At 40.5% G+C, this 13075-nt stretch overlaps 1 protein-coding gene across 4 annotated transcripts in view; it reads left to right on the forward strand.

The window, feature by feature from the left end:
- The first annotated feature begins 404 nt into the window (after window positions 1–404).
- LOC122215626 (transient receptor potential cation channel subfamily C member 4 associated protein) overlaps window positions 405–13075 on the forward strand; it is a 69278-nt gene continuing 56607 nt past the window's right edge. For all 4 annotated transcript variants that reach the window (XR_006200480.1, XM_042931142.1, XM_042931143.1 and 1 more), the window contains exon 1: window positions 405–615. Coding sequence is in view for 3 of the 4 variants with exons in the window: in XM_042931142.1 (XP_042787076.1) it covers window positions 448–615 (168 nt within the window). In the remaining variant the exon portion in view is untranslated. The remainder of the gene's footprint in view (window positions 616–13075) is intronic.

Below are 13075 nucleotides of genomic sequence, written 5' to 3' on the forward strand. Positions count from 1 at the left end.
AAGGGGCAGAGAGCCGAGGTCCGTCCGCACCGAGTCAGGAGTAGAGAGAAGGAATTCAGGCAGGAATCAGTCTGGGCGGTTTGATTCCTGGACTGGAACCCAGGATTTTTCCTAGCCAGTTGGCTGTAACCTCCCCAAACAGGCAACAAATGGGAAAGTGCGCACGCAGGTACTGCGTCTTCGACCTCGGAGGTTCTCGCCGAAATGCAAGACCGAGGGGCCCCAAAAACAAGTAGCGCAGGAAACGCCACATCTCTCTTTCGCACCTGCCCCGCCTGAGAGCAAGACTACATTTCCCAGTAGGGACCGCGGCGCGCACGGCCGCTGCCACGCGGCTTGCGCCTCCGCCGTCGTCCCGCTGGGGGCGCTGCGGCGACCCCTCCGCCGCCCCGTAGAAATCTCCGCGGCCCCGGGGCCGCTTGCTTCCTGTTTGTCGGACGAGGAGACATGGCGGCGGCGCCGGCGGCTGCTGGGTCTGGGGCCGGCCGAGGGCGACGGGCAGCGGCAACGGTGGCGGCTTGGGGCGGATGGGGCGGCCGGCCGCGGCCCGGTAACATTCTGCTGCAGCTGCGGCAGGGCCAGGTGACCGGCCGGGGCCTGGTCCGGGCCGTGCAGGTACGAAGCCGGCCCGGAGGGGCGGGGCGGGGCGGACCGGGCGGGAGCTGGCGGGGGACCGGAGAAGAGGCCTTTCCAGGCCGCCGCAGTACGGGCCCGACCCCTCTTGGCCGGCCGCGGGGCCTCCCTGCAGGCTGTGCGGATGCTGTCAGCCGCCGCGGGGCGGTGGGCAGCAGCGGGCTAGAGGCCCTGGTTAGGGGCCGAGCCGGACTGGGCTTCATCGGGCATCGGTGGCGTGTACGAGCCCTGGGCCCAGCTCCTGGATCCTCCCAACCCTGCGCCACGTCTACACGTCTGGGGGACCCTGGGAGAGTTTGCTTTAGCTTCTAAGGGCCTCGAGTTTTCCACCGTGAATTGGGTGGTGGGTCATTAATGCAGCCCTCAAACGGTTCCCAAGCCTATCATAAATGTCATTCTCTCAGGCCTTTCCTTGACACTTCCCCCCCCCCCCCCTTCTAAAGTAGGTCCCCATTGTTATTCAGTCACAGCCCTGAATTCGTTTCGCTCACATTACTTTCTTGGTCTGTAATTACATATTTCTTTATTGTCTGCCCCTTTTCTTGCCTGTATCCAACATTAGGCTGAGCTCCAAAGGGTGCAGGGACTCTGTTTTGCCATTGTGGAGCGTCATGGTTAAGAGCGAGGACTTTGGAGTCAGGCCTGGATTCAAACCCTTGCTTGAGCAAGTTACCTTTCGGTGCCTCAGTTTCCACATATGTAAAATGAAGGTGACGATTCGTAATCTGCTTCTTAAGGTGTCGTGAGGATCAATGGAGATAATTGTGTAAAGCGTTAAGTGCATTTTTGTTGCTTAGTAAAGGTTGAAGGATAATCAGTTAATGCTGTACTTGGTATCTAGCTTATAATTGGCGCCCAATATACGATTAGTATTTTTTGAATGAATGGAGGACACTGCTTTGAGGTGAGGCAGGATGAGAAAAGACCTAGACTTATGTCGCTGACCACCCCACCCCCTCATTCCCAAAACTTAGGTTGCAAAGGCAATTGTAAAACATTACTTGATTTAAAGACAGCTTTTGCATATAGAAATGTTTTGAAGGATACACAAGCTAATAAAGTGGTTGGTGGGATTGGGTGGCAATTGGGTAGATGGGGGAGAGAAAAGGAGTTAGGTTTTCATGGTGTACTGCATATAGTATATTTAGAGCCATTTCAGTAATACTCAGATGATTAAAAGGACAGAATAAAGATAAAAAAAACCAGGTGGTCTCTGTTCTAGCAGGTTACAGATGAAGAAACAGTTCTGGGTGAGCAGTATTTTCCTGAACATCAGATAAGCATAGTTGAGCAACTTTTTCCCCTTTGCATTCTTCTTTATCTGCCTTAACATCCTGGAAATACTTGCTCTCTTGTTCTTTAAACCAAAACGCCTCACTTAGCTGGGTTGTGGGGGCAGGCAGAAAAGGAACAACTCACTGAGTGCATACTTTGGAGCAGACGTTGAGCGAGGTTTGCATACAATGTCTTCATTTAATTTTCAGTCTTTTGAATTAGATGTCGGGACTTCTCTCTTATCACAGATGAGGAAACTGAGGCTCAGAAAATTTAGGTAATCTCCTAAACACTCATTTTGCTAATCCTTTACTTTCTGAGGGCAGTCAGGAGCCACAGAAGTCATTCAGCATAATAAATGAGGCAATTTAGGACACTTAATTTGTTTCCAGTGCTAGAGGACCTGGAATGGGAGGAGATTGGAGAAACTCACCAGATAGTAGGGTGTTAGAATATTCTTGAGCCTGGTTTTAGGCTAGTTATTGTAATGAGTAGTTAGTTGTATGCAGGTGTGGGAGCTATTTCGGGGGTTGAGATGGAGCTACCTTCCTAAAACTATAATGAGGGGAATTTCATCTTTCAAATGTATCCTTTCTTGGTAACTTTCCTTGATCTCTTCCTTGCCCCCACACACCACCTTTCCCCACATTACAGGTAATTATTTCCTCACAGGCATTTCCATAGCACAGTAAGCATGTCCAATGTGGCATGTGGTAAACTGGGAAAAAGACCAGATTTAAAAAAATTTTTTTAGTTGTGGTAAACACATAAAGTTTCCCATCTTAACCATTTTTAAGTGTACAGTTAAGTAGTGTTAAATATATTCACATTGCTGTGAATCAGATCAAGAGGATTTTTCCATCTTGCCAGTCTGAAACTCTGTACCTATTAAACAACAACATACCTCCTACTCCCTTGCCCCCAGCCCCTGGAAACCATCATTCTACTTTGTTTCTATGAATTTGACTACCTTTCATACTTCACAGAAGTGGAGTCAAACACTATTTGTCTTTTTGTGACTGGCTTATTCCAGTTAGCTTAATGTCCTCACAGTTCATCCATGTTGCAGCATATAACAGGATTTCCTTGGAAAAGACCAGATTTTAAAGGAAGGTGGACCTCGATTGACCCATGTTCCATCACTTAATAGCTGAGTGACCCAGGGGACATTACTTAACCTTCCTGAACCTTAGTTTCCTTATTTCTAAAATGTCACTAATATCTGTCTCATAGGACTTAGGATTAAGTGAAATAATATGTCTAAAAAGTTTGGCCAGTGTGAGGCAGATAGATGTTCAGTTACTAGTTGCTGTCAGCTTGTAGCTATTAGACTGGGCTTCTCAAGGGAATTTGTCTTATTTTTCTTTGAAACAGAGCCTAAAACAGTGTCAGGCCCTTGAAAATTGTTTGAATTAAAATACTGTTTGGGGATGCCTGGGTGGCTCAGTCGGTTAAGTGTCTGTCTGACTTCGGGTTAGTGAGTTGAAGCCCTGCGTCAGGCTCTGTGCTGACAGCTCAGAGCCTGGAGCCGGCTTCAGATTCTGTGTCCCCCTCTCTCTTTGCTCCTCCCCCACTCATATTCCCTCTTTCTCTCTCTCTCTGTCTCTGTCTCTCTCAAAAATAAATAAGCTTAAAAAAAAAAAAAAGAAATACTGTTTGTAAGGGCTCAGTCTTCCTCTTCCTGAGTCCTGTCTCTACTTCTAAACAGTCTCATGGCTTTAAAGAGTTCTGGAGTCAGGTATCCTAGGTTTGTACCACAGCTCTGGTACATACTTACTATGTGTGTTTGGGCAAGTTACTTAATCTCTTTATGCCTCAGTTTCTTCATTTGTAAAAGGGGGATAATCATGAGACCTAGCCTGTAAGGTTTTGGTAAGGACCAAATGAATTTATACATTTAAAGCACTTAAAATGGTATTTTAAAACATAGTAAGCATGCTATAAAGGTTAGCAAGTATTGTTTAGCAAATAGTCTATACTCTGATGGATCCTAAATATATATTTCCATCAAGATCTCTCCATTTAGCTCCAGATGAGTATATCCAAATATCATCTCAATACCTCCACTTAGATGTCTCATGGGCATCTCAAACTCAGTATGTTAAATGAAATTCCTGATTCCTCTTTCACCAAACCTGATCGTCCCCAGGTCTTCCCTATTTCCCTAAATGGGACTTAAGAGAAGTCTGGGAGAAGACTCTGAACCACATGTTTTATTTAGAATGGGCCTGTCCTATGTGGATTTTCGTGTGCCTTATTTTCTCTTCTCCTATTGAATTTGCCCTCTATCAAGGTAATAAAGTAGTGCTGGTATGATGCTGTAGCGTTTACAGAGCCAGTATACACTTATCAGCACATGTGATCCTAATAGCAAATCAGATCTTACAATTCCCTTGCTTAAAACCCTCCGGTGGCATCTCACTGCAGTTAGAATCAAATCCAGATTCCTTACCTTGGGCGCACAAGACCTGCATGATCAGTAGGAGTTGAGGGAAAGGGATAGACTAGGCAAATCTTAGACTCAGGGCAGAGTAACTCTTACAGGTCATGACCCACCACCCCTAGAACTAGTCCTTCAGTTTGGCAGTCTGGTGATCAGTTAGGTTATGGCATCCTCATTCTGTTTCCCAAATGCCAGTCATTGCTTCCTTCATGATTGCTTGCATATCTAAGTTCTACCTGAGTATTACTTCATATTTTTTTCTTGAGATTGACCCCCCCCCCTTTTTAAAAATTTCAATAAATTTGTTTTATCCCCATTCTAAGCATTAGTATTTGTGAAACCTAGGGGTTTAAATCAACTACAGGCAACTACCCTTGCCTGTCAAGGGTAATTTGATATCCTGGATAGGATACATTCTCATAAACTAAAAATATAAATACTGTTCATTTTAACAGGAAGTTTTTGTATTCACAAACCATAAAATTCACTCCTAATTATATTGAAACAAAACAGATCCCACTACAGTGGACACAAGTATTCATTGGTTAACATTTGTTATCAGAATAACCTAAGAAGGTATTTAATCTTCATGAATTCGTTTTTAAGACTATTTACTTGCACTTAATATGATATTGTAAGGCATTAGATAACTTACACTTAGGACTAAACAGATAAGATGCACATTTATGTTTATGGAATTTAGCCTTTAATTATTTAAAAAGAAAAGCAGTAAAGACAAAATCAATGAAAGCTAAGTGCCTGGAAATGTCATATCCACTGAAGAGGTTGACAGCTTAGGCAACATGATGTAAGAGATTATCGCTGCTATAAACTGTCAAACCACAAGTACTCCAAGGGGAGAAACCCATACAACACCTGCCAGTAATTCAGCTTTGAAGATGCCTGGGTTGGTGGCACTTTTATCACAGTACTCAGCTGTTCACAAGGAAAACAAAATCCAAATGATTATTTTTAAATGGAAGTAAATGCTTTGTAAGACAACATAAAGGTGGTAAAATAAATCCCTTGTGAAGTTGGATATTTGGAGGACTGTTGGGAAGCTCTCTGGGTATTGTGAGCCTTGTAACTAAAAACAGCAATGCTCTGCCCCATTTTTTACCCCCAAATTGCACCCTTCCCAGGCAACCACTGCCCACACTATATGTTTTGCAGGGGAAGGGTCCTCCAGGAAAGAGGACAGCCAGTATTTCTAAGTAACATGCTATTTCTTAACTTTTCAATTTTAGACATTGTCTGTTTTCTTCCCCTGTAAACTAGGATTTAATTCACAACACCACATAATGTCTTTTTCAGTCTCCTAATGTAGTTCTATCACGTTTTGAGCCATTGATGTTAAGAATTTACCTGATGATGGGGCGCCTGTGTGGCTCAGTCGGTTAAGTGTCCAACTTTGCCTCAGGTAGTGGGCTCTGTGCTGACAGCTTGGAGCCTGCTTTGGATTCTGTCTCCCCTTCTTGCTGCCTCTCCCCCTTTCTCAAAAATAAGTAAACATAAAAAAAAAAAAAAAAGAGGGGCGCCTGGGTGGCTCAGTCAGTTAAGCATCCGACTTCGGCTCAGGTCATGATTTCACCGTTTGTGAGTTCGAGCCCTGCGTCGGGCTCTGTGCTGACAGCTCAGAGTCTGGAGCCTGCTTCAGATTCTGTGTCTCCCTCTCTCTCTGACCCTCCCCCGTTCATGCTCTGTCTCAAAAATAAATAAACATTAAAAAATAAATTAAAAAAAAGAATTTATGTGATGATGATCACGTTGTGATTATTTACAATAGAGCCATATAGTTTACAACAGTATTCTGTATATTTTTTGTTTCCCTTAGAGTTAAAAGCCACCATTTTCCTCCACTAAAAAATTACTATTATTTATTTTACAGTGAGTGGGGGAGAGGGGCAGAGAGAGAGTGAGAGAGAATGTTAAGCAGGCTCAACCCTTAGTGTGGAGCTGGAAATGGCACTTGATCTCATGACCTGAGCTGAAATCAAAAGCCAGCTGCTCAGCCAACTGAACCAACCCGGGCACCCCTCTCCCCATTTTTTGAATTGAGTTATAAATGTAGTCGAATTCACCCTTATTATTTTTTTATTTTTTTTTAATGTTTGTTTATTTTTGAGAGAGAGAGAGACAGTGTGAGCAGGGGAGGGGCAGAGAGAGAAGGAGACACAGAATCTGAAGCAGGCTCCAGGCTCTGAGCTGTCAGCACAGAGCCCGACGCAGGGCTCAAACTCACAAGCTGTGAGATCATGACCTGAGCTGAAGTCAGATGCCCAGCCGACTGAGCCACCCAGGTGGCCCAGAATTCACCCTTTTTAGTATTTATAGGAATTCCTTGTTTTGTTGTGCTTTATTTTGTTGTGCTTTACAGCCTCTGCGTTTTTTACAAAATTGAAGGTTTGTGGCCACCTTGCATTGAACAGGTCTGTTGGTGCCCTTCTCCAACAGCATTTGCTCACTTGGTGTCTCTGTCACGTTTTGGTAATGCTCACAATATTTCCAACTTTTTAGTTACTATTATAGTGATCTGTGATCAGTGATTAAGATTTCCTGGAAGATGAGATGATGGTTAGCATTTTTACGCAATATTTAACAAAGGCACGTACCTGTTTTTGGACATAATGCTATCTCATACTTAACTATACAGTATAACGTAAATGTAACTTTTATATGCACTGGAAAACTGAAGAATTCATTTGACTCACTTTATTGCAGTGGTCTGGAACCAAACCCACAGTGTCTCCGAGGTATGCCTGTAGTTCTACGAATCTTGACAAACACAGTTGTGTGACCACCACTACAGTTAGGATATAGAAAATTCTCTTGTAGTCGTCAGCCCTTTCCCCACCCCTGTCCTCTAGCAACTGCTCATCTGTTTACTACCCTATTCCTGTGCCCTTTTACAGACTGTCATTGCAATGCAGCTGTACCATATGTAGCCTTTGAGTCTGGCTTCTTTCACTAGAATAATCTCATTCTTTTAAAATTTGCTTTTCGTGTGCTTACAATTTAGTCCTGAATTCTAAAACTTTGTTGTTAAAGACGAAATCCTTCTTGGAACTCCATCTTCCTCCAGTTTGGACTAGTTCCTTGCTAGGACAGCTATACATCTGAATTTTTGGTTTTTAACTTCACCAAATTCAAAGCATTTTATTTTTCTCATGATTTAGATCCTCTGTTTCATGAATCCTGTCTTGGGCGAGTGCATTCTCTAGTACTCTCCTGAGAAAGAGTACGTGGGAGATAGCTTTTTTTTAAGCTTACATGTTTGAAAATGTCTTTTATTCTTATACTTGTATATTAAGTTAAGCTGGGTATAAAATTCTAAGTTGGAAGTTATTTTCCCTTAAGTTTTTAATGGTGTGATTCCATTGTCTTTAAGCATTTGGTGTAACCATTGAGAGGTTCTGTTCTGATTCCCATGTCTTTGTATATGACCTATTTTCCCACCCCTCACACCTTGAAAGCTTTTAGGATCCTCTCTCTCTCTCTCTCTCTCTCTCTCTCTCTCTCTCTGGCATTCTGAAATTTAATCATGGCAAAAGTCTTTCTTTTTATTCATTGTGTAGATATTTTGTGTATATATACATTAAATATGTAACAACTAAAAAATATTAACAACTATAAAAAAGTCATGTCTATCACCTGACATTAATTTCTTCTGCAAAATGATTGCACTAAATGTTCTCTTAGGGTCCTCCTGTTTTAATTATTTTATTTGAAACAATTTTTTTAGGGTACTCCTATTTTTAAAAGCCATCTTCTCTCCTATGATTATGTTGGGCTTTGAATGCTTTAGAGAGCTTCATGGAATAGCAGAGAGTTGAGTTGGTTCTGAAGAATGAATAGAATTTGAACAGAGTAGCAGAGATCTTTCTGGCACTAAGAACACCCCTGAGAAAATCCTCCTAATTGGCCATTAGAAGCCAGGAAAGAGACAATGAAATGTTTGTATGGGACATAATAGGAGGTAAGTTTAGATATGTTGGGAATGGGGTGGGGATGGTAATATTTATTGAGCATCTACAGATTCCATTGTGGAGAGACTTACTTGTTTGTTTATTAAATATCTGACCTACAAAAACCTATAGTAAGTAATACCAAAGTATTACCACAATACCCATGTACCTACTACCAAACTTAAGAAAGTAGGGGCACCTGGGTGGCTCAGTTGGTTGAGTGTCCAACTCTGTTTTGGCTCAGGTCATGATCCCAGGGTCATGGGATCGAGCCCCACATTGGTCTCCATGCTGAGTGTGGATATTGCTTAAGATTCTCTCTCTCTCCCCTCTGCTCCTCTCTCCCACTTGTGCTTGCTCTCCTTCTCTAAAAAAAAAAAAAAAAAAAAAAAGTACCAGTATAGTTAATACCTCTTTCATCTCATCCCCTCCCCTCCAGAGGTAATGTGTGTTTTGAATAGATAACATATGCACATACAGTTGCAGAGAAAAGTAAATCTCCCTTGTAAGTAGCCCACTACCACCTCTGCTAGCACCCTTCAGTTCTACTCCCAGAGGCAACTATGGTTATTGATTCTTGTGTATCTATCTAGAGATACATTAAACTTAGAAAAGCAAATCTGTCTATATATCTTTTTTTTTCCTGCACAGGTGGTATCATACTGTACATATTGTGCATTTAACTTTTTTCACTTGAAAATGTGTCTTAGAAATCCTTCCGTAATCAATGCGTACAGATTTATTTTAAGCATTTCAAAAACTTCTTGTGTTGAAATATAATGTGCAAATAAAAATGAACAAGAAATGCATGCACAGCCCAATGAATAGTAATAAAGCTGTCATCTACATAGCAACCAACCAGATCACTTCTGTACCTCTAGTCTACAGCTCTAGTTTTCCTCTTTTCCAAATGAAATTACTAGCCTGACTTCTGTTTTTCTTTTTAATGTTTATTTTTATTTTGAGAGAGAGAGGACAAGGGAGTGAGGGACAGAGAGAGAGGGAGACACAGAATCCTAAGCAGGCTCCAGGCTCTAAGCTGTTAGCACAGAGCCCGACGTGGGGCTCAAACCCACAAACGGTGAAATCATGACCTCAGCCGAAGTTGGATGCTTAACCAACTGAGCCATCCAGGCGCCCCACAGCCTGACTTCTAACATTGTATTTGGGGGTACTAGTTTTTATGCTTTATATAAATAGAATGAAGCAGTATATACTGAGTCTGCTTTCTTTCAATCAATATTTGTTAGACTGATTCATGATAATGGTGAAGCTGTAGTCCATTAATTTTTATTGCTGCATAGTATTCTATTGTAGTAACAAACCACGATTCATTCTACTTCTGTTGAGTATATGAGATCTTTCCAGTTTGGGACTATTAGGAGTACTGCTTATATTGGTATTCTTGTACATGTCTCCTGATGTGTGTGTGTAATTTCTTTTGGATATATACTTAGAAGTAGAATCGCTGGGTTATGGGATATGCATAGGTTGAGCATCAGTAGCTATTACCACTTTCCCAAGTTACGGTAGTAGTTTACTTTCTCACCAGCAATGTATGAAAGTTCCTGTTTCATGTTCTCACTAACCCATTAAAAAAAAACCAAGATTGACTTTTAAAAATATAATTTATTGTCAAATTGGCTAACATACAGTGTGTAAAGAATGCTCTTGGTTTTTGGGGTAGATTCCCGTGGTTCGTTGCTTACATACAATACCCAGTGCTCATCCCAACAAGTGCCCTCCTCAATGTCCATCACCCATTTTCTCCTGCCCCCTACCCCCCTATCAACCTTCAGTTTGTTCTCTGTATTTAAGAGTCTCTTGGGGCGCCTGGGTGGCGCAGTCGGTTGAGCGTCCGACTTCAGCCAGGTCACGATCTCACGGTCTGTGAGTTCGAGCCCCGCGTCAGGCTCTGGGCTGATGGCTTGGAGCCTGGAGCCTGTTTCCGATTCTGTGTCTCCCTCTCTCTCTGCCCCTCCCCCGTTCATGCTCTGTCTCTCTCTGTCCCAAAAATAAATAAAAAACGTTGAAAAAAAAAATTAAAAAAAAAAAAAAGAGTCTCTTATACTTTGCCTCCCTCTTTCTCTGTTTGTAACTGTTTTCCCCCTCCCTTTCCCTCCATGGTCTTCTGTTAAGTTTCTCAAGATCCACATGAGTGAAAACATATGATACCTGTCTTTCTCTGACTGATTTATTTCATTCAGCATAATACCTTCCAGTTCCATCCACATTGCTGCAAATGGCATGATTTCATTCAAGATTGATTTTTATATTGTTTTTGTACTTATATGGACTTTATATTTTAATACTTTAGATCCTTTCGGATTGTATATGTGTACAGTTGTTTGCAAATATCATGTCTGCGAATGAAGGTTTTATACTTTCCAGTTTTCTATCTTTTCTTTTTCTTGCCTGACTGTGCTGCCTGAGTTGAAGGGGCACATTCCTGTCCTAAGAGGGAAAGCCTTAAACATTTCACCATTAAATATGACGTTTGCTGAAGGTTTCTTTTTTCAATAAAATTTTTTAAGTTTATTTTGTGAAAGAGAGAGTGCACATGAGGGGAAGGGGCAGAGAGAGGGGGAGGGAGAGAGAATCCCAACCAGGCTCAGTGCTGTCATCTCAGAACCTGACATGGGGGCTTGAACTCATGAACCATGAGATCATGACCTGAGCCAAAGTCAAGCATTGGACACAACTGACTGAGCCACCCAGGTGTCCCTGCTGAAGGTTTTCTGTAGATACTATTGTTTGTTTGCTTCTTTTCTCAGTTTATAATGTTGAATTTTACAAAATGCTTTTCCTGCACCAATTGAGGTGTTCATATAATTGTTCTTTATGTTATCAGTGTCATGAGTTATCTGTTTTTCCTTTGTTGTGCTTCAGATGTCATATCTAAGAAACCATTGCCTAAGCTAAGGTTATGAAACTTATGCCTGTTTTCCTCTAAATGTTTTACATTTTAGCCCTTACATTTAGATCTTTGATCCATTTTGAGTTAATTTCTGTATATGGTATGTGGAAAGAAGTCCATCTTCATTCTTTTGCTTATGGATACCAGTTGTCCCAGCAACATTTATTGAAAAGACTTAATCTTTTTCCTCATTGAATTATGTGGACACTGTTGTAAAAAAATCAGTTGACTATAAATGTAAGAATTTAATTTGGAATCTCAGTACTATTCCATTGATCTAGGTGTCTATCTTTATGCCAAAATCTTGATTGTACTATAGGCTTGTAATAAACTTGGAAGTCAGAAAGTGTGATTCTTCCAACTTTACTGTCTTGTTTCAAGATTATTTTGGCCATTGTAGGTCCCTTGCATTTCCATATGAATTTTAGTATCAGATTATCAATTTCTTCAATGAAGCCACCTGGGATTGTGATAGAAACTGCATTGAATCAATATAGGGAGTATTGCTGTTTTAGCAATCATAAGTCTTCCAATCTATGAACATGGATGGCTTTCCATTTATTTAGGCTTCCTTTAATTTCTTTCAGTGATGTTTTGTAGTTTCATTGCACAAATCTTGTATTCCTTTTATTTAATTTATTTCTAAGTTTTATTATTTTTGGTTTTATTATGAATGGGACTGTTTTCTTAATTTCATTTTTGGATTGTTCATTGTAAGTGTATAGAAATTTAGCTAATTTCTGTATATCGATTTTTATCCTGCAATCCTGTTGAACTCATTTATTACCTTTAATAGTTTTTTATGTGGGTTCCTTAATGTATTCTATGTATAAGATCATAGGATTGCAAATATAATAGCTTTAATTTTTCATCTGGATGCCTTTATTTCTTTTTCTTGCCTACTTACTGTGGCTTGAGTCACTAGTACAGTGTTAAATGGAAGTGGTGAGGATCAACATCCTTGTCTTTTTCCTGATCTTAGTGGAAAAGCATTCAGGCTTTCACTGTTAATTTTGATGATAGCTGTGGGTTTTTGGTAAATACCCTTTATCAGATTGATTATATTGATTAATTTTCATATGTTGAACCAACCTTGCATTCCTGGAATACACCTCACTTGGTCATGGTGTATAATCCTTTTTACATGTTGCTGGATTTGGTTTGCTAGTATTTTGCTGGGGATTTTTGTCTATATCTGTCAGAGATCTTGATCTGTAGTTTTCTTGTGACACCTTTGTCTGGTTTTGGTATTAGGGTAGTAGAATGAGTTTGGAAGTCTTCTATCTTCTATGTTATGGAAGAGTCTTAAGTATTTTTAGTTTGTCTTTAAATGTTTGGTAGAATTTACCAGTGAAGCATCTGGACTTCGGCTTTTCTTTGTGGGTAGTTTTCTTTCCTTTTTTCTTATTAAATCACTTTTGACTCTTGAGTCAGTTTCAGTTGTTTGTATTTTGCTAGGAATTTGTCCATTTCACCTAGGTTATGTATTTGTTGACATATAATTGTTCCTAGTACTTCTTTATAAATCTTTTTATTTCCATAAGGTTGGTAGTAATGTCCCTTCTTTCATTCCCTAATTTAGTTATTTGAGTCATTGTTAAGTTGGTCATTGTAACTAAAGTTTTAATTTTGTTGTTCTTTTCAAAGAACCAACTTTTGATTTTGGTGATTTTTTAAAAAATTATTTTTCTCTGTATCATTTATTTTTGCAATAGTATTTATTTCCTTGTGCTTGTTTTGGGTTTGGTTTATTCTTTTTTCTAGTTTCTCATAGTGGAAGTTTAAGTTTAGATAATTTATCTGAGATCTCTTTTTTAATATAAATGTTTACACCTATAAATT

This window comes from Panthera leo, chromosome A3, assembly GCF_018350215.1.
Source record: "Panthera leo isolate Ple1 chromosome A3, P.leo_Ple1_pat1.1, whole genome shotgun sequence".
Classification (NCBI taxonomy): domain Eukaryota; kingdom Metazoa; phylum Chordata; class Mammalia; order Carnivora; family Felidae; genus Panthera; species Panthera leo.